The following is a 20,868-nucleotide window of genomic DNA, read 5'->3' as shown; positions in this document are numbered from 1 at the left end:
TATAGAATATATGAAAGTTTACCTTTTTGAATTAAGTTATGAAAAAAAAAACTTTTTCACAAAATTCTAATTTTTGAGATGCACTAGTATAGGCTCCTAGTGGTCAAAACAATATAAGCCTTGGCAGCATATTTTTGATGACAGCACTGTGTATGTAAAAGGTGAACAAGTCAAGGTAAAAACTGCTGTTTATAATTGGCCTTAACTGCTGCAGATTTTACACACACACAGTCCTGTCAACATGCTATATAAAGGAATTATTGAAAGTGTGTTTCATTTTTAATCATAGACAATAACTTTACATGATTTAAATGTGGACAGAGATATGATGCCATTTTTTGTGTGTTGTGTTGCTTTTATAGACCATTGAAGTAAATATGTTTTCAAGAATGTGAACGTTTCCTTTAAATGGGCAGCGAACAAGTCTTTAAGACTGAATATGCTTGTCCATGGTGAAGTATAGACTACCTGAAACAACCCAACAAAATTGGACACATTCTTGTAACAGTCTTTAAATGAGGTTTCAAGATGTCACGAGATGTCAACTTGAGAGGAAAAAAAAAAGCATCAGTAGCAATCTTTACCTGAAAGTACTCTACCTTCTCAACACACATTTCAAATCAACTATGGCATCACTAAAAATATAAAGTTCTAAGTTACAGTGCCATGAAACACTAAATACTATATTTTCAGATTTGTGAACAGTGGAGTGGTTGGCCACTTTATGTCCCAGGGCTCCCTCATGTCTGTGTTACCTTCTGGCTCTCCCTTTTAGTTATGCTGTCATAGTGAGTCTTGTTGGATTCCCTGCTTTCACTCAGTGCACAGTGTACTCTGTTCTTCACCATTAGGCGATACCTATGGCATACCTATCAATCATTTTTTTCTCTGTCTCTCTCTGTCACCACTGTTGCTGACCTCTTGCTCTTCGGACCTGACTGATCCATCCTGATGCCCTAACTTCTGGTTGGAGTTCTCATCACTTCGCTCCTGCAAGGATGGCTCCATATGGACAGTCTAAACATGCATTTGGATGGCTCTGAACACTTAATACAAACAGTTTTCTACAATGGCTTAAGACTACAATGACCATGATAACGTTTGAACTGCAGTTGTCGAACAGTTTTGCACTCAAGTCTCCATCAATGAACAGCTGATAACTTCAGTAAAATAGACTTCATGTCAAAACTATAATGAATTTCCTGATTACACAATTGCTCTTTTTGACCATATAGGACACACTTATAGAAGCAAGTTATTCATAATCATGCTGTCTGTTATCACTCAAATGAGGATGGTTTCCGTTTTGAATCTGGTTCCTGTCAAGGTTTCAGGGAGATTTTTCTTGCTACTGCTGCCTCAGGCTTGCTCATTAGGGATAAATTTATTAGTTCATTTGATTAAAATCTTTATTTTTCTGTAAAGCTGCTTTGCAACAATGTCCATTGTTAAAAGCATGATACAAATAAATTAACTTGATTTGACTATTTGCCCACCTCCTGATTTCCAGTATTTTTGCACATTTGTCACACTACATGGTTTCAGATCCTCAGACAAAAAGCAATATATAATAAGCAGGAAATGAGAAAACACAAAATAGTTTTAAATGATCATTTCATTTATTGAAGGAAAAGATTATATAACACCTATATCACCTGTGAAAAAGTAATTGCTCCCTAAATTTAATAGCCAGCAGCAACAACTATAACCAAACACTTCTGTTAACAGGATATCCTTCTTTCACATAATTTTGGAGGAATTCTAGCCCACTCTCCTTTGCATAATTGTTTTAATTAAACCACATAAAGCTTTTGAGCATTGTCTGTGAAGGTTCTCAGTCATCCAGCTCATCGTAAACCATAGGTCCTAAAGAAGGCAACTGGACTTGCTTGAAATTCTTGAAGATGTTTCACCTCTCATCCAAAAGGCTTCTTCAGTTCTGTCCGACTAGTGGGGAGTTCCAGGTATTTATCCTCTAGTGGACCAAAAGCAAACCTAAGGAGAGTCATTGAGGTCACGCGGGTCATTGACACAAAAAGTGGTCAAGGCTTTGTTTTCCACTTCCTCCATGGAGGAAGTGGAGAACAAAGCTTTGACCTCTTTTTGAGTTGCTCCGAGCCACTGGTTCAGGTATGTGGATGACACCTGGGTAAAAATCAAAACTCATAAGGTGGAAGCCTTCACAGAACACATCAATGCAGTGGATATCAACATCAAGTTCACTCAGGAGGACGTCAATGAAAACAACCTAGCCTTTTTGGACTTCAGCATGCACATTGAACAAAACAGAAGCCTTAGCATCGAGGTCTACAGGAAACCCACATACACAGACCAGTACCTACTGTTCAACTCTCACCACCCACTGGAACACAAATTGGGGGTCATTAGGACCTTACATCACAGGGCTCAGAACATTCCTACAATGGCAGAGGGAAAAGAGAAGGAGCAAAAACACTTCAAGGAAGCACTTCAGAAGTGCAGGTATCCCAATTGGGCTTTTGTCAAGACCAGAAAAAGAAACATAACAGACAGGGAGGAAAACAGCAACAAACACAAGAACATTGTCATTCTCTACATTTCTGGACCATCTGAGAAACTCAGGACGATCTTCTACAAACACAACATCCCTGTACACTTCAGACCCAGTAATTGGTCCACCCTAAGGACAGAATACCCAGACACAAACAGGACAACGTAGTGTACGCAATTCAATGCAGTGACGAATGCGCAGACCTGTACATTGGAGAAATGAAACAACCACTTCACAAGTGCATGGCTCAGCACAGGAGAGCCAGTTCCTCAGGCCAGGACTCTGCAGTCTATCTTCATCTCAATAACAAAGGACACCATTTCAGGACTGCAATGTACGCATTCTAGCCAGAGAAGACCAGTAGTTTGAAAGAGAGTAAAAGAAGCCATCTTCGTCAACCTGGAATGACCATTGCTGAACAGAGGAGGTGGTCTGAGACACCACTTATCAGCCATCTACAATACAGTCCTTGGCACACTTCCCAGAAAACTGAACACACATCCATATCAATACTCGGTTGACTTCAATAACTCACATGATGACAGAGAGAGCCAACGACCCACAGATCACCCTAATGACCCTCTAGGGTGCTAACACCATTCACACCCAGCCTCCAGTGACCCTAACACCTACAAGGTGACTGAGAATGTCAATGACCCATGTGACCTCAACGACTCTCCTTAGGTTTGCTTTTGGTCCACTAGAGGATAAATACCTGGAACTCCCCACGAGTTACAACCCCGATTCCAAAAAAAGTTGGGACAAAGTACAAATTGTAAATAAAAACGGAAAGCAATGATGTGGAAGTTTCAAAATTCCATATTTTATTCAGAATAGAACATGGATGACATATCAAATATTTAAACTGAGAAAATGTATCATCTAAAGAGAAAAATTAGGTGATTATAAATTTCATGACAACACCACATCTCAAAAAAGTTGGGACAAGGCCATGTTTACCACTGTGAGACATCCCCTTTTCTCTTTACAACAGTCTGTAAACGTCTGGGGACTGAGGAGACAAGTTGCTCAAGTTTAGGGATAGGAATGTTAACCCATTCTTGTCTAATGTAGGATTCTAGCTGCTCGACTGTCTTAGGTCTTTTTTTGTCGTATCTTCCGTTTTATGATGCGCCAAATGTTTTCTATGGGTGAAAGATCTGGACTGCAGGCTGGCCAGTTCAGTACCCGGACCCTTCTTCTACGCAGCCATGATGCTGTAATTGATGCAGTATGTGGTTTGGCATTGTCATGTTGGAAAATGCAAGGTCTTCCCTGAAAGAAACGTCGTCTGGATGAGAGTATATATTGCTCTAGAACCTGGATATACCTTTCAGCATTGATGGTGTCTTTCCAGATGTGTAAAGTGCCCATGCCACATGCACTAATGCAACCCCGTACCATCAGAGATGCAGGCTTCTGAACTGAGCACTGACAACAACTTGGGTCGTCCTTCTCCTCTTTAGTCCGAATGACGCGGCGTCCCTGATTTCCATAAAGAACTTCAAATTTTGATTCGTCTGACCACAGAACAGTTTTCCACTTTGCCACAGTCCATTTTAAATGAGCCTTGGTCCAGAGAAGACGTCTGCGCTTCTGGATCATGTTTAGATATGGCTTCTTCTTTGAACTATAGAGTTTTAGCTGGCAACGGCGGATGGCACGGTGAATTGTGTTCACAGATAATGTTCTCTGGAAATATTCCTGAGCCCATTTTGTGATTTCCAATACAGAAGCATGCCTGTATGTGATGCAGTGCCGTCTAAGTGCCCGAAGATCACAGGCACCCGGTATGGTTTTCCGGCCTTGACCCTTACGCACAGAGATTCTTCCAGATACTTTGAATCTTTTGATGATATTATGCATTGTACATGATGATATGTTCAAACTCTTTGCAATTTTACACTGTCGAATTCCTTTCTGATATTGCTCCACTATTTGTCAGCGCAGAATTAGGGGGATTGGTGATCCTCTTCCCATCTTTACTTCTGAGAGCCGCTGCCATTCCAAGATGCTCTTTTTATACCCAGTCATGTTAATGACCTATTGCCAATTGACCTAATGAGTTGCAATTTGGTCCTCCAGCTGTTCCTTTTTTGTACCTTTAACTTTTCCAGCCTCTTATTGCCCCTGTCCCAACTTTTTTGAGATGTGTTGCTGTCATGAAATTTCAAATGAGCCAATATTTGGCATGAAATTTCAAAATGTCTCACTTTCAACATTTGATATGTTGTCTATGTTCTATTGTGAATACAATATCAGTTTTTGAGATTTGTAAATTATTGCATTCCGTTTTTATTTACAATTTGTACTTTGTCCCAACTTTTTTGGAATCGGGGTTGTACACAGAACTGAAGAAGCCTTTCGGATGAGAGGTGAAACGTCTTCAAAAATTTCAACCAAGTCCAGTTGCCTTCTTAGCACCTACAGCTTTTGGAGTATTAATAGTCCATTTAAGAGCCTGCTAATCTCCATGGGGTTCACAAAAGGACTTTGGGGCAATTCCATGTAAATGTCAACCTCACCATGCAAAAATAAAGCAACATGTAATACATCAAAACCACTCCCAGAGATATCACCTAGGCCTGTATTTTACAGATGTGAATAAGTTGAACCAATTTGTAACCAACCTAATATGTCACTGTCAATCTTTCTTTCTTATAATGTAAAACCCAAGCTAAAATCAACTTTGATCATGTACAATTCTATATTATTGCCACAAGCCACAGAAATGTATGCTAAAATCCACAAAACAGCAAAACAATAGCCATCCTAAATATTATTTAAGAACTTTGATAGTTTTAGCTGATATTTAGAGAGTTTTTCAAAGGGTTATGGTGGTTAAATTGCTGATTTTCTAAACATATGCCATGTCTATTTCAGACGCATCACATCCATAACGGAATTTCGTCACATCCATAACGCTGACTTTTCCTTCCGAAACTCTGCATAAAATACAAAATATTTTAAACAAAGATTTTTTAATATTCACCTTGGAACCCTTTATCAAATGGATATCTCCATTTCGACATTAGGTTTACAATTTCACAGAGTTTGATAAAAATGTACAGTCACCCAAGAAAAGTGATACTTTTTCTGTCACATCCATAACGCATCTTTTATTGGCATTTTCTGGCATGCCCTAGATGTACTATGGGAATTGTTCTTGTTCCATCACTTCTCCAGTATGGTACAGCCTTAAAATATGCAACACCTGTTTAAATACTGGGAGACAATAAAACATGCACTGGGTCATTTGTTGCCATTTTGAGTTCAAGTGTCACGTCCATAACGCTGGAATTGCTCTTTGACGAGATCATTCCAAAACCTTAGCTTTCATTCTTTTGAGCCATTCAGAAGTGGACCTGCCCTTGTGCTTCAGATCATGCGTCTCACTGCCTAACCCAACTGCACATGAACTTCAGATCATGAACTGATGACTAGACATTTTTCTTCAGGATTTTCTGGGAGACAGCAGAATTTATGGTTCAAAATGAAGAGATTTGATTAAATTTCTTGCTTTATCTTATTTTAAACTATGCAAATTGCATGTTATTACATTACAGGCATTTAGCAGATGCTCTTATCCAGAGTGACGTACAACATACCCTGAGCACCCTGAGGAACAGTTTGGAGGTTAGGTACCTTGTTCAAGGGCACTTCAGCCATTCCTGATGATCCAGAGAATCACACCTGCGACCTTTGGTCCCAAAGCTGCTTCTCTGACCATTAGGCCATGGCTTATTCTCTGAATGACAATGAAAACTGATCAAAATGTAACCACGTGATTAATTCATGGCTATGTGAAGCAGCTATAAAGCAAGATTTTTTTCCCACCCATCACCAACAGAGTGAACTATTTAAAACTTGTTTTAGACCCATTTCTATCCCTACTATTGTATATACAGAGTTAGTCAAAATTATGTTAACACTAATGGATTATTTTTCTCCTGAATGCGTGGTGCGCCATGACCGCTGCTGGCATAATTGGGCCCTACTGTTTTGGTTGCAGTGGATCATTGCTGTGGCCTCCACACTCCCCTGATTTGACACCCTGTGATTTCTGGATATGGGATATAGTGAAGGAGCGTGTGTATAGCAGGAAAGTTCATGATATCAATGACCTCAAGGACAGAATAAGTACTGTGGTATCATCTATTCCCTGCGAAATGTGTGTCTGGACTTTAAATGGTACTGTTGCTCGCTGGTTTTTGTGTGTTGAACATGATGGTGAACAAGTTGAGACCGGGGGCGGCATGGTGGTGTAGTGGTTAGCGCTGTCGCCTCACAGCAAGAAGGTCCGGGTTCGAGCCCCGTGGCCGGCGAGGGCCTTTCTGTGCGGAGTTTGCATGTTCTCCCCGTGTCTGCGTGGGTTTCCTCTGGGTGCTCTGGTTTCCCCCACAGTCCAAAGACATGCAGGTTAGGTTAACTGGTGACTCTAAATTGACTGTAGGTGTGAATGTGAGTGTGAATGGTTGTCTGTGTCTATATGTCAGCCCTGTGATGACCTGGCGACTTGTCCAGGGTGTACCCCGCCTTTCGCCCGTAGTCAGCTGGGATAGGCTCCAGCTTGCCTGCGACCCTGTAGAACAGGATAAAGCGGCTAGAGATAATGAGATGAGATGAAGTTGAGACCGTCCTGTAAATCATCTTGCACTTATGATGTATGTTTTGTGAATAAATGGTTTCTACCATTTAAGTGTTAACATAATTTTGACTAACCCTGCATTTTAGTCTTTAATATATTCTTTAACTGGACAGATATGGGAGAGGACCACATCAATCATATTTTTGATGATGGCGGGACGTGGGTGCAAGTCATGTGGGAAGTGGTGGGCCAGCATCATTTCCCAGGCATCCAGAAACTGCACATTGAGTCCTTGGAACATGGCACGCAGCACAGCATCAAACCGAAAAGAGTACCACTCATTGTCCAACAGAATGCTTGTTTCATTTACCTTCATCAGGTTGGGAGTACGGATCACCACCAAAGTAGCCGGCTCACGGTTCAGCAGATGAATCACTGCTTTCCGGATGTGCCTGAGGCGGCGTATATATATATCAATAGGAAAGGAGTTAAAGTGAGCCCATACACTCAAAAGAACTACTGTGTTTGGCCCACCCTTGATCCTGTCCAGCTCATTTGCTACATAGGTCAGTGTTGAAATGAACACACGGTTGAAGCGGACGGGTGGCCCATGAATACGGTACTGTATCAGTATTTTGTTTTTGCTGTCCATAGCAATGAATGGATACACTTTTAAAGGGGTGTGAATGTTGAACACTGCAGATGGGAAGGATAAGAGAAAAACAGATGATACATGAGTCCATGAGCAAATTAACTCCAGTGAAAGAGAGAAAATGTGGTAAAGTTTTACACATCAATTAAAAAAACAGATGATTAATAACCTGCTCTTACCAGGAATAAATTCAGAGAGATATTCAAACCATTGCCGCACTGTTGAATCTCCGAACATGTATATAAGCTTCCCTCTAAGACACTGCTTTATGGCTGCTGAGTCATGGAACTGCTGCATAACTGCACCATTTAGAGGTCTCCAGGTGTTGTTATAGTAATATCCAGCAGAAGAATCATTTAATATAATTTGCCCTTTAAGAGAAGAAGAAATTAAAATTTATGTAGGTCAAAAGGTTATTGTACAATTATTTGCAGAAGGAGAAGTGAATATCGGTGAATAATAACCAAGATGAAGTCGAGGCAGGGTTAGATCTTAACACTAGCCCGCTAGCCCGTGGCTAGTGCAGATAGCCACGGGCTAGTGCAAAATCTCTGCTACTAGCCCGTGTTGGCTAGTGCAATAACTTGACATGGGTGTGGCCATCTTGAATCACGCAAAATCTGATACAAAATCTTTTAGCTCATTCTATTTATTGTACATGGTGTAATGCATTGTTGCTGAACATTACTGTCACAGTTCATTGACACAGGTTGTAACTGTGTACCATGATGAGTGTCTAATTTGCCAGACCTACCACAAGGTGGCACCACCATTCAGCACATTTAATATTCTGTAAGAGTAGGTGGCAGGGCAGTGGGGGCTGATGTCAGCCATGTTTGAAAAGTTTTGAGATGTGAGTAAGAGGAGATTTGCACTGAATTTGCAAGACAGCATAGTTTTTAACTGGCCTATCCATATGGCCAGTGATTCTGAGTGAATGAAGCATAACCTTGTGAGTATGAAAATTCAAGATGACTCCAAATCAGTCAGTTTTTAGAATTGAAATACATGTCACATTGTGCTTGTATGGCAAGGCATTAATGCCATAACATACAATTTAAAGTAATGTATTGTTATCAGTAGTTTATCATTTTGTATTTTGAAGAGTGCATTCACAATGTTTGCTCACTTGTAATATCATTAATTTGCAGGAATGGAACAGAATTTTTAAAAATTGTGGCTGTTAAATTTTAGTTATTTTATTTTATTACCTATAAATTGTCAGTATATTATGAGCATAGAGGTAAATATCAAAGTTGATATGCCTGAAATAGAGACATGTTAAGGCCAGCTTTCTTTACCAGATTTTTTGTTGTTAATTTACTGCAGTTTTGGTTCCAGGTCCACCACTAGCCAATGCGCATAGAGCAAATAAAGTCTGAATAAAGCAGAATTGTGTTGTATAAGAATTTGCTATGTTTTTTTCCAGTCTAAGGCAACTGAATGATTTCAGTTCTAGTCCATTTTGCGAGATTACTACATGTACTAGTCTACTTAACTGTAAGCAATGACTACCTCTTTTATCCTTCAAAGTGACAATTATGGTTTGAAACACAAAGTCACATATGAGAACCATAATGGATTGAATAAAGTACTGGTTTTGTTACACTGAATTGGGAGCTTCTGTTGTTTCAACTTGTTCATTGTTTAGTATTTAAAATTCTTTCAATTGTCACAGGAATTGGGCTTAAAATAGCGGGCTAGTGCAATTTGCAAGCCACTAGCCCGGCTGGCTAGTGCAGAAAAACCTTAAGATCTAACCCTGCGAGGGCATTATTCACCGATTTTCACTGAGCCTAAGGCGTATAATTATTCTCATATAAATACACAGGCAATTATTTTTAAAAATTGCATTAAAAACTAATTTATTTCAATCTTCAAAAGCAGCATGCAAATGTACTGTGCACAGGCGTGTCACTTATCAATGGCAAGTTACATAAAATATTTTGTTTTGAAATAGATAAAATAAATCACAATTCCACCTCACCTTTGAATAGTTTTAGACCAAACTTCGTTGCATCTTTAGTGCTTTAAGGAACAGCATTTTTTTTCATAATTTGTAATTCTTCCTCATTTACGGTGACGAAGCAATTGGCTGCCATTTTACCGAGTCCCTCAAGATAATCATTGAGAAATAATCAGAATTTCTTGACCAATCAATGTGTGATTTCCTATAATCACCTGCGTACTTATACTAAATACTGGTAGACTGAGTTTGTTTGTCAGAAGACACTACTTCTTTTTTTAGTGTTGAATTTTTTCATAAATTTTAAAACAAATTGCATCAGTGTGTTATTACTACAAGACATATGCTTTTTTTTTTTTGCAACTCTACTGTGCACTTAAACCAATGTATTTGTTAAACACCAGTGTATTTGAGGACTACATGAGTACTTTTCTGCAATGTTAGCTGCCCTGTGTAGCTACAATTAAGTGTAGATTTCTTCAATATTTTTCCACTTAAAAAGATTTGCCAAAAAAATGAATACATGGAAAACCATGAACAGGCATAAACATTAATCCAATTCCATTTTGCATGAGCTAAAAAATTAATAGAAAATGTACCTTTTTCTGCAGGAATTACAATCACTTTTTCCATCCCTGAAGCAGGTATAGGAACTTTGAGATTTACACCCCTAAAAACACACACATCACTGAAAAATCTGATGCCTTTATGCTTTGTAGTATTGCATTTCTGAGTTTTTAAATATTACTACTTACATTTTTTTCGATTATTATTATTATTATTATTATTATTTAATGCAAATTCAAGCTAACTAAAATATCCACAAAGTCCCAATTGCCAACTCACCTCTTGAACAACTGTTTTTCATACTTCGTAGTGATATTCATTCTGTATCCACCTCTGTAATGATTTATTCGTGTGTCACATGCGAGCATTTCAGGCTTGTAGCAGTACCAGGGCTCTCCAATTATAGGGTCAGTGTAGTTACAGATTGGCTTTTGATTGAATGGCAGGCAGACATTGCACTCTGTGACTTCTGAGAGGGCACCAGAGCGGAACTCGCTTTTAAAAAACACGCGGTCAGGATGTTCTTTATTCAATCTTTTGAACACCACCACTGCCTCACTTGGGTGCACCATGGTGATTTGAACCTGCACTACTCCAGCCCACAGAAGTGGGAACAGTACTGTATAGTTCCCATCATTGTGGTCATGCACCTTCCCTGCAACACCAGCGCCAAGCTCGGGTGAATGCAGCCGGGCTATCAGGAAATCTCCGCCATGCTTTTTAGGCAAACCTAGGAAGTTCTGTATATGGACATTGACTACAAGCTGACCACCTACATGCTGCTTTGCTGGGCCCTGAATCACAAAGTAGCTCTTTTTAGGGCTGCTGCTGAACTCCACAGGGAGACCTTGCACCAAGGGACCTGGCCATGCAATGGAATTGAGCAGATATTTCTCTTCTTTGGCCTCCTCTGGTGTGGGCTCCTGGCCCAAATGTGCACAAAATGTGTTGCTTAATTCCGACAGCCACAAGGTTTCAGTGGGCTCAAAGGATGATTGGAAGCTCTTCTGGATTTTGAGTAAGGCAAATGTTACATGCCCACTCAAATTCTAAAAACAGTGAAGAGAGAAACATTTGAATTGCATATACAAATCAAAGAAGTATTCACAAATCAAGTCTCAAAGACTTCAGTTATTTATAAATCAGATATTTGCATCATTATTTTTAAAAGGCTGCTATATTTTGGGAAATTCAGAATATGGTGTGAAAAAAAAAAAAACATCCTGTGAACAGTCTGCAGGCTGAAACACCTTGTTGAGACAGATCAGAGGAGAATGACCAGACTGGTATGAGCTAACGGGAAGTCTATAGTAACTCAAATAAGCATTCTTTACAACTGTGGTGAGCAGAAAAGCATCTCCGAACATAGAACACATCAAACCTTGAGGTGGATGGGCGACAACTGGATGATTTCAAAAACAAACAAAAAACCAAAAAACCTTCAACTGTGAGTCTGTGTCCATAATAGCCTCTTATCAAAGCGTTTCGACCCACAGAACTGTCACTCAGCATTCTATGTAAAAATTCTACAGACTGTTGTTGCTGTTTGTGAAACTCCTAGGAGAGCAGCATTTTTCTGTAATACTCAAACCAGCTCATCTGGCTTCAACAACAATAACACAGTTAAAGTCATAGAGATCACATTTTTTCCCCTATTCTGAAGTTTGATGTAATCTTTATCGGCATGATTTTAAGCATTTTATTGTGTTACTGATACACAAGATAGCTGATTGTATATACAATCATTGCCCAACTCTCTCTCTCTCTCTCTGCACATGCAGGAGTGTTATGGAGTTAGTGGAGCACTGTGAGCTTGGGTATGAGTGGTTGGAGATTATTTCTAATTTCTTTCTTCATATGTGTGTTTTCAGTTAATGTTGTTTGGTGAATTAGTTTAAAGGTAAATTGAGTGGATTGTGAGAAAGTGTGTGTGTGTGTGTACCAGTGGCGGCTCCTGAATTTTTTTTCAGGGGGGGCAATTTTCCCCCGTTATGTCTACACAGACCGTAAATGTCCACAGGACTGAAGTAAATTGACCTAGGTAGCAAATCAATTGGCCGAACTTGTTTTTGCCTGGTAAATTCAGATATCAATATAGACAATATCTCTTCTCTCCACTAGGTGGCAACACTAAACAAGTTCTCATCTCATCTCATTATCTCTAGCCGCTTTATCCTTCTACAGGGTCGTAGGCAAGCTGGAGCCTATCCCAGCTGACTACGGGCGAAAGGCGGGGTACACCCTGGACAAGTCGCCAGGTCATCACAGGGCTGACACATAGACACAGACAACCATTCACACTCACATTCACACCTATGGTCAATTTAGAGTCACCAGTTAACCTAACCTGCATGTCTTTGGACTGTGGGGGAAACCGGAGCACCCGGAGGAAACCCACGCGGACACGGGGAGAACATGCAAACTCCACACAGAAAGGCCCTCGCCGGCCACGGGGCTCAAACCCAGGACCTTCTTGCTGTGAGGCGACAGCGCTAACCACTACACCACCGTGCTGCCACTAAACAAGTTAAAGGTGGCAAACTAAGGTAGCCTAGTAAACTAGACCCACCCGCCTAGCGGCCAAAAATATTTTTGCCTACGAGTGGCAAATATTCACATTTAGTCTGGCTTGCCAGGCTAAAACTAAGGAAGATTCATTGTGAAGCCTTCAAAGCAAAACATTTGGCATCACAATTAATTAATATTACATTACTCATTTATTTTCTCATATTATTCCAGTATTCTATAAGTAGACACAAATTCTTAATTATACATATTCTAATTTCTTCAATTCTAAAGAATGCAATTAAAGTAGCAGGATATAAATCCAAAAACAAGTGTTTATTTAAGTTTTGAAAAAGATGAAGAAAAGCATAACCATCAAACAAACGTGCAGCTTAATTGTGTTTTTTTTTTATATGGAATTGCGCCATTTTAACAACAAATAATAATTCTAAATAAATTCTGCAGTTTTTTTTCCCAATAATTCCTTCAGAAAGCCATGCTTTAAAAGGAAATTTAAAGTACAAGCAGGTCAATGAACACAAAAGGCTTTAGTTATTTAGCTATACACACAAGGTTACATAAGGTTTTGTAGTCAGTGCAACTTGGCTTAACAAGTTGGAAAAAAGGTAAGGTGCTGCTGGCTCCAATGAACACATACTGTACAATATATAAAAACTGAAAATATGCTTAATTTACACCAAGTCAGAGAGAACTTGAGGCTACTGAAATATTCCAAGCATGGCAATGTTAAACTGCCATTGGTAAAACAACTGCCATTGGTAACACACACACACACACACACAAAAAAAAAAAAAACTTTTGCCTAGTAAATTCAAATATCAGATATCACTGTACCGTCTGCTGTGCTACTTCCAGGGTGGAAGAGAACGCAAGGGTAGCAAAAAAGAGCACTGACTACATCACAGCCAGCTAGCCAAGTTTTGCGGTGGTACCAGTTCTTGTTAAAACCTCTTGAGTAGGTCTTCTCCCCCTTCATAGACACTTGCTTGATGTTTAAATTCGGTCTAGGAGGTCCTAGCTGTTTGATTGCCATTTTCTCCTCACTGGTACGACGACTAAAGGGAACTTCTTTCAGAGACGCTATCGTATTGTTGCACTCAACACTCGCCATCTTCTTCATAGAATGTTCACACATTTTCCGTGCAAGTTGCGTTTTCCAGCCCAAAATTATGTTCAAAACCCGCCAAAATGCACTTAAAACCAATCTGGCAACACTTGCGCGGCGCAACAGGCGTATGACGTAAGCACTCTGCTTGTGCGAGCACATAAAACCTAATAGAAAATGCATTGGGAGCATGATTTTCGAAAAAAACGTACGTACCATTAGTGTCAATGGGAGATTTTGGGGCAAATCTGAACCTGACAGAAATCGCCCCAAAAGGGCGTGGCTACACCAGGCACGACAGCCTGATTGGACAATGACATTACTGTTGGTAGTAGGAGTAGATAAAAAAAAAAATCTCCCTCCCTGTTTGGGAGTGCGTCGCCCAAATCGCCCCTATTAACGAGCCGCCAGTGGTGTGTACTTGTTTTGGCATGTTAGAAATTTTGGACCCTATGAAAGAATATAATATTGCCCTCCAAAAATGACCCTTAGTTTATCCAGAGGAAGTGTTATTAGTGTAATTTTCTGTGCTGCTCTCACTACTTGCACTGTCATCCTTAACCTCTTCTTCTATTTGAATACTGTATCTCTGGCCTCCTCTCTGGCTGCTCTGGTTTGAAGAGGGCCCTGGCTCGAAAGTATCCATAATCTTAACCATAAGGTACATAATTCAGAATCTGTCATATAATCATACTAACACAGTGCGTCATGAGAACGGTGTGTATATATTACTAACATTTGGATGGAATGAGCTGCATGCTTGGTTAGTAACATTAGTTGATCATAAAGGGAAACCAATATCTTTAAAGGGTGATGTTAAAAGTGGCAATGGCATTATCCCCTTTACATTTTAAGGGCCCGTTTACATGAGGACGCTGTCGGGTAAAAACGACTAAATATTTTATCAGAAGTGCCTTTTGTCTACATGATTTGTCTACAGGTGTTTCCGAGGCTGAAAAACGGAAAAAATTGAAAACGCCTTCCAGAGTGGATAAGTTAAAAACAGCCCCCGTTGCATATCCGTCTAAACTACCCAATACGCGAAACTCTGCTCGGATCTGCTCACGTCGGGTACGCGTTTATGTCATACATATGTCATATACTGTACATGCCAGCCTGGGAAGTAAGAAAGTAAGTAAAAAAGTAAGAGCATGTCTGATTACATCGATCCAACGGACCTTCAAGCTGCTCTGGCAGCTTTAATAAACGTCCAGGAGTCCTTCGAACATCTTTACCGAATCTGCACATATACCGTTAATGAACAGAGGCGGGTATAGTATGCTCTTACTTTTTTTACTTACTTTCTTACCATAGCCAGAGTAGTCAAAGTTTTCGCGGCGCAGATCAGACAAGACGGAAGACGTTGCACATGCGTGCAGACATAGCGGAGGTCTTTCACAGCACCACCTAGCCGCCTGGCATGCACATCCAATTGAATTCCACACATTTATGCGTCACCGTATAGACGCAGATTTCCTCCTTGAAAATGGTCGTGTAGACGCGGAAAAAAGTGAGAACGAAAACGGACTTTTGCGTTTTTGTTTCAGACCGTCCCCGTGTAAAGTGGGCCTAAGTCAAGCTATCTAACAATTTTTTTTTAGCCATCTTTTGTCCATTTCATATGCCAGTTGTACATTTCATTATTGGAATGCCTATATGAACTTTATCAGCTAAAATTGTACTTGCTTGCTATAGCTAGCTGCTCACATGGTTAATGCAGCATAAATACTAAAAAAAAAAAAATCAGTCTGCATGAGCCTTAACCCCAAAGCCCTTTATTCACAGATTGCTCTGTAAATACATTATCAACAAAATACTGCTCAACTCCTTCTGCTTTAACTGGGAGGGGGGTTGAGGGAGGGTTTCCTAATCCTAACGCTGCATCTGTGCATGTTGAGGGCAGACCTCATTCGTGAACAAGTGAGTTATTAGCAGTGTTGTAGTCGAGTCACTAAATCTTGAGTCCGAGTCCAGTCTCATGTCCCCAGTGTTCAAGTCCAAGTCAAGTCCAAGTCATTAAAGAAAATTTCGAGTCGAGTCCACTATTGATCCAAGTTGAGTCCGAGAACAAGACTCCAACCGCACCGTCTGAAAGTGGCTGTTGCTGCCTTTATGCGAAACTGTCTCTGCTACTCTGTTGGATGAACAATACTGCTTGACTGCCCCATTTTAATTAATAGGCTACAGATAAAAAGCTTGTTCATCACTCAGCAAGCCCCACTATCAACAGAGCAATGAACATAGCGTGTCACTTCCTTCTCTGGGTGTAGTCTTGCCAAATGACAACTGAAGTTGTCCCCGTCATCTCCTCAATAGTTCTTCTACATATGGAACACATAGCAGTGCATTTTTTCCCCACTGCACGAGAAGTCTATATAAGCAAAGCAGACAATCCTACGGGCATTCTCTCCAGGCATTTTAGCACCATTAACGTTAGTTCGTTCCTGAACATGACGTATGAACAGGTGAATGTGCATTCTCTTTGTCAGGGAGTGCGAAGTATTCTGTCAAAGATGGTTGGGAGATCGATGTAAGTGCAGAAGGTGCGTTTATTAATACAAGTGAAGACAGGTAAACAGTGCAGAATGGCAGGCAAAATCGTAAAATGGTGAAACAGGCAATAGGTCAAGAGAGGCACAAACAGGCTATCGTAGACTAGGCAGAATCAAAGACGAGAAACAGGAAATCAGGAAACCAGGAAAACAAACAAGGAAGGAACTAAGGCTCTATAATGTATCAGTAATGCAACTCAATACTTTGCAAAGTAAGTGTGTTTTTATATAGTGTGTTTTCAGTCTTTATATTTAATCCTGTGCGGGGGCGAGTTGTTTACGGCACACGCAAGAGAGTCCACTTGCCACACAGATGTGACACTCTTGCATGAAATTAGTACAAAAATTAATGTAGATATAAATATCTTATGCCAAATTATTATGGCACATTACAAAAAAAATAAAGACAAAAATCTGAGTCCTTGTCTCCAATTTATGAGTCCAAATCCAATTAATGTACGAGTCTGAGTGCAAGTCAGAGGCATCAGTGCTCAAGTCCAAGTCAAGTCACGAGTCCTTAAAATTAGGGCACGAGTCGGACTCAAGTCCGAGTCCTGGACTCGAGTACTACAAGCCTGGTTAGTAGCATGCATCTCAACTTAGCTGGTGCACTAGCTGTATAGTTGACCTACAAATTCACGGAGTTCTTTGCAGACCAAAATTACATTCATTACTTGTCTCATTTTCAATGGCAATAAAGGTAACCTCTGAAATATTTAAGTAAAACGACACTGCATTGTAAATTAAGTTGTTAGCTTGATCATCCGAGCAGTGGTTAAGCCACAATAATAATCTGCTGTAGTATTAACGTTAGCATGTTAGGCCAACAGCCAGCAAAGGAAGGTCAGTGAATAAATGTATAGGCTACCTTTCTTCTGAAAAAAAAACAACCAAAACAAAACTGGGTGACTAACTGTCGGCCCTTTCTCTCTCTCTCAGCTTTCTGCTGCCTCTTTTTATGTTTCTGGTAACCTGAATTGTTCATGATGTCAATCTACTGATGGCTCACCATCAATTATGTTTCTACCATGAGCAGTTAAAATTAGTGCTGGATTGGAAAGCAACCAACCTAACGTCACACTCTGGCTCTGCCTACACAAGGCTGTACCATGTAATGAATAGGGAGAGGGGTGAAATATAAAGACTATTCTAATATTTTTGCGAAAAATGGAAAATCAAACCAGAAGGTTGTTATACTTGCTCATTTTAAGAGACAAAATTAGTAAAAATATTTTTCTTATTAAATTAACTTACACATGGTAATATTTATATTGTCCACTGAGGGCCCTCTGTCAAGAAGAAGAAGCCTTTATTTGTCACATGCACACTCAAGCACAGTGAAATTCATCCTCTGCATTTAACCCATCTGAAGCAGTGAACACACATGCACACACCCAGAGCAGTGGGCAGCCATACTACAGCGCCCAGGGAGCAGTTAGGGGTCAGGTACCTTGCTCAAGGGCACTTCAGCCCAAGGCTGCCCCATGTTAACCTAGCTGCATGTCTTTGAACTGTGGGGGAAACTGGAGCACCCAGAGGAAACCCACACAGACACAAGGAGAACATGCAAACTCCACACAGAAAGGCCCCCCGTCAGCCACTGGGCTTGAACCTAGAACCTTCTTATTGTGAGGTGACAGTGCTAACCACTACACCACCGTGCCGTCCCATCAATGCTGAGCCCTTAGAATCAACCAAACTTCACCCCCAATGGCACCCCTGGGCACGTGGAGAGTCTGCAATCGGCAAATTTTGTTGGAAAGCATGGCAACTCCAAGCACCAGTGTGCATGAGAAGTTAACAGGCTGGCAAGGCATGGAGGTTGTGTGTAAAATGTAGAAGAATGCTGCTAGGCTGTCGGGGCAGTAGTGTAGTGGGCTACAATAACATTATGTCAGCCTCATGAATGAACAACGCCATCATGACTTTCTTAAACACAGTCAAGAAAGTAAATTAAATTGTGTGATGTGGAGTTGCCATTCAGGATTCACTTAAACAGGTGCTGCCTCATTACTTCATCTAAAAAAAATACTGCCCAACATACCACCTTTTATGAAGCAATTGCAAAGGAACTCTCCCACTACAGTAAAGTGGTCTCCTCAGTTTAAAAAAAAAAATCCCAATGGGGTATAAATCAGATGTTTCTCATCTTCCTCTTGACAATATCCCATAGATTCTCTATAGGGCTCAGGTCAGGTGAGTTGGCTGGCCAATCAAGCACAGTTATATCATGGTCAGCAAACCATTTGTTTGTTTGTTTGCACAAAAACATAAACAGTGAAGTAATGAAATGAATTAAAATTAAAAAAACAAAGTGCAGGAGGAGAGAAGAAGCCTAACAAGGCTTATGCTAAGCCCTCCTCCTTTAAACTAAACAAATACTATCACAATACTAATGAGATAATTCTCAGATGAATTAGTAGAACATAGATATGACAAAAATCTAATACAGTTCAATGGATTGCAAGATAAGCATATACAATTAAACCAATAACAATGACAAAAAATAATACAAAATGAAAATGCATTCTAATACTATAAATCAAAAACCTAAGTACATATGATGAAATAGAGGATGTAGAAGTGGTTGGGATTGGATAGTAGATGGTTAAGGTTACATTTGAAAGTTATTATAGAGGTAAAATTCTTTAGGGAGAGGGGAAGATCATTCCATACATTGATGCATTTGTATTTCACACTCATTTGGGCCAAGGAAGTTCTGAATAGGGGAATGTGCAATTGAGTGCTTTGGCATGTTAGATAATTGTGAAACTGTGAACGAAAAGCTGTCAAAAGTATCAGGCAGATTGAGATTTATGAATTGAGCTGTGAAAAGAGCTAGCTGAAATCTGTTAATATCCAAAATATTCAAAATTCTAAGCTTTTCAAACAGCGGTGATGAGTGAGTGTAGTATCTGGAACCGATGGCAATACATACAAATTTTTTCTGTAGTATTAATATAGGGTGAAGGGAAGTTCTGTAGGCACATCCCCAAACAAGATTACAATAGATGAAGTAAGGGTAGATTAAGCTGTTATATATAGTAATAAGGGTTCTCTGTGTTAGAAAGTGTCTAATTTTTCCCATGATCCTAATAGTTTTTGAAATTTTATTTACTAGCATAGCAATGTGGGCCTTCCATGTCAACCAATCGTCAATCAGTATTCCTAGGAATTTTGCCTGACATTCTTGGGAGAGGGGAAGGTTCTTTAAGAAAATATTGGCATTTTTTCTATTGTACATCTTGTTTTTACTACAAAAGATAAGGTAGTACGTCTTTTTAACATTAACAGACAGCTTGTTAACTTCAAACCAAGTAATGACTTTTTCTAATTCTTGGTCGGCTGGTCGTATTAAAGAATCAAAGTCTGCGTGTGAAAGGAAAATATTTCTATCTTTGGCAAATAAAATAAAAAATATAATTGAAGATGCTTCAGCAAGGTCATTAACATAGATTAAAAACAATAAAGGTCCAAGAATTGATCCCTGAGGAACTCCACAATTTACTGGTTTGCATGATGACATGATTTCATTAAGAGCAACATACTGTTGTCTGTCAGATAGGTAACTAATAAACCATTTATGTACCGTGTCATTAATGCCGTATTTTTTTAGCTTTCTGAGAAGAATAGAATGGTTTACCGTGTCAAACGCTTTGGATAAGTCTAGAAAGATTCCTATGGTAAATTCTCTATTGTCAATAGCCGAAGTAATTCTATCCATTGATTTTATAAGTGCCATTGAGGTAGAGTATCCCTTTCTAAAACCATATTGGTGTTTATACAGAATATCATTTTGGTTTAAATGTTTCAAAAGACGATTGTATATCAATTTCTTGAGAATCTTAGATATGCAGGGTAGAAGTGAAATTGGGCGGTAATTATTAACTGAGGTAGAATCATTGCTTTTAAAAATAGGAATCACTTTTGCAATTTTAGTTGATTTAGGCACCACGCCATTTTGAACTGATAAAGTTAAAATATGAGGACAAATAATATGGGGGAGGGATATCTTTAATATTTTAGGACTAATTTCGTCATGTCCAGCAGCGGAATCTTTCAGGTTGTGTATTATATCTTTAACTTCGGCAGTGGAAGATGGTTCAAAAGATGTCAATTGACTATTCAAATAAGTCTTGATGTAATCAAGTGGATCTTTCGCCATGGTGGGAATTTTGCTTTCTAGGGTAGGGCCAATATTAACAAAAATCATTAAATTCTTCGGATATCTTACTTTTATCTGTGATAATTTGGGAATCATTTTGTATTTTGTTTGGGACTGCTTTTGTTCTATTGTTGCGATTTAACAAGTCATTAATTACATTCCATGCCTGCTTAACATTATTAGAAGCTTCCGTGAATTTGCTTTGATATTTCTTTTT

At 39.5% G+C, this 20,868-nt stretch overlaps 1 protein-coding gene across 1 annotated transcript in view; it reads right to left on the bottom strand.

Moving 5' to 3' along the window:
- Nucleotides 1-7,260: 7,260 nt before the first annotated feature.
- The window catches only part of LOC132892156 (NXPE family member 3-like), a 42,641-nt gene continuing 29,033 nt past the window's right edge, over nucleotides 7,261-20,868 (bottom strand). The window contains exons 2-5 of the mRNA XM_060930550.1: nucleotides 10,583-11,352; nucleotides 10,336-10,406; nucleotides 7,950-8,141; nucleotides 7,261-7,814 (exon numbers count right to left, since the gene is read on the bottom strand). Of these exons, the coding sequence (XP_060786533.1) occupies nucleotides 7,261-7,814; nucleotides 7,950-8,141; nucleotides 10,336-10,406; nucleotides 10,583-11,352 (1,587 nt within the window). The remainder of the gene's footprint in view (nucleotides 7,815-7,949; nucleotides 8,142-10,335; nucleotides 10,407-10,582; nucleotides 11,353-20,868) is intronic.

This window comes from Neoarius graeffei, chromosome 9 (genome assembly GCF_027579695.1).
Source record: "Neoarius graeffei isolate fNeoGra1 chromosome 9, fNeoGra1.pri, whole genome shotgun sequence".
Taxonomy (NCBI): domain Eukaryota; kingdom Metazoa; phylum Chordata; class Actinopteri; order Siluriformes; family Ariidae; genus Neoarius; species Neoarius graeffei.
Note: the sequence above shows the minus strand (reverse complement) of the source record. Positions and strands in the feature narration are given on the sequence as shown.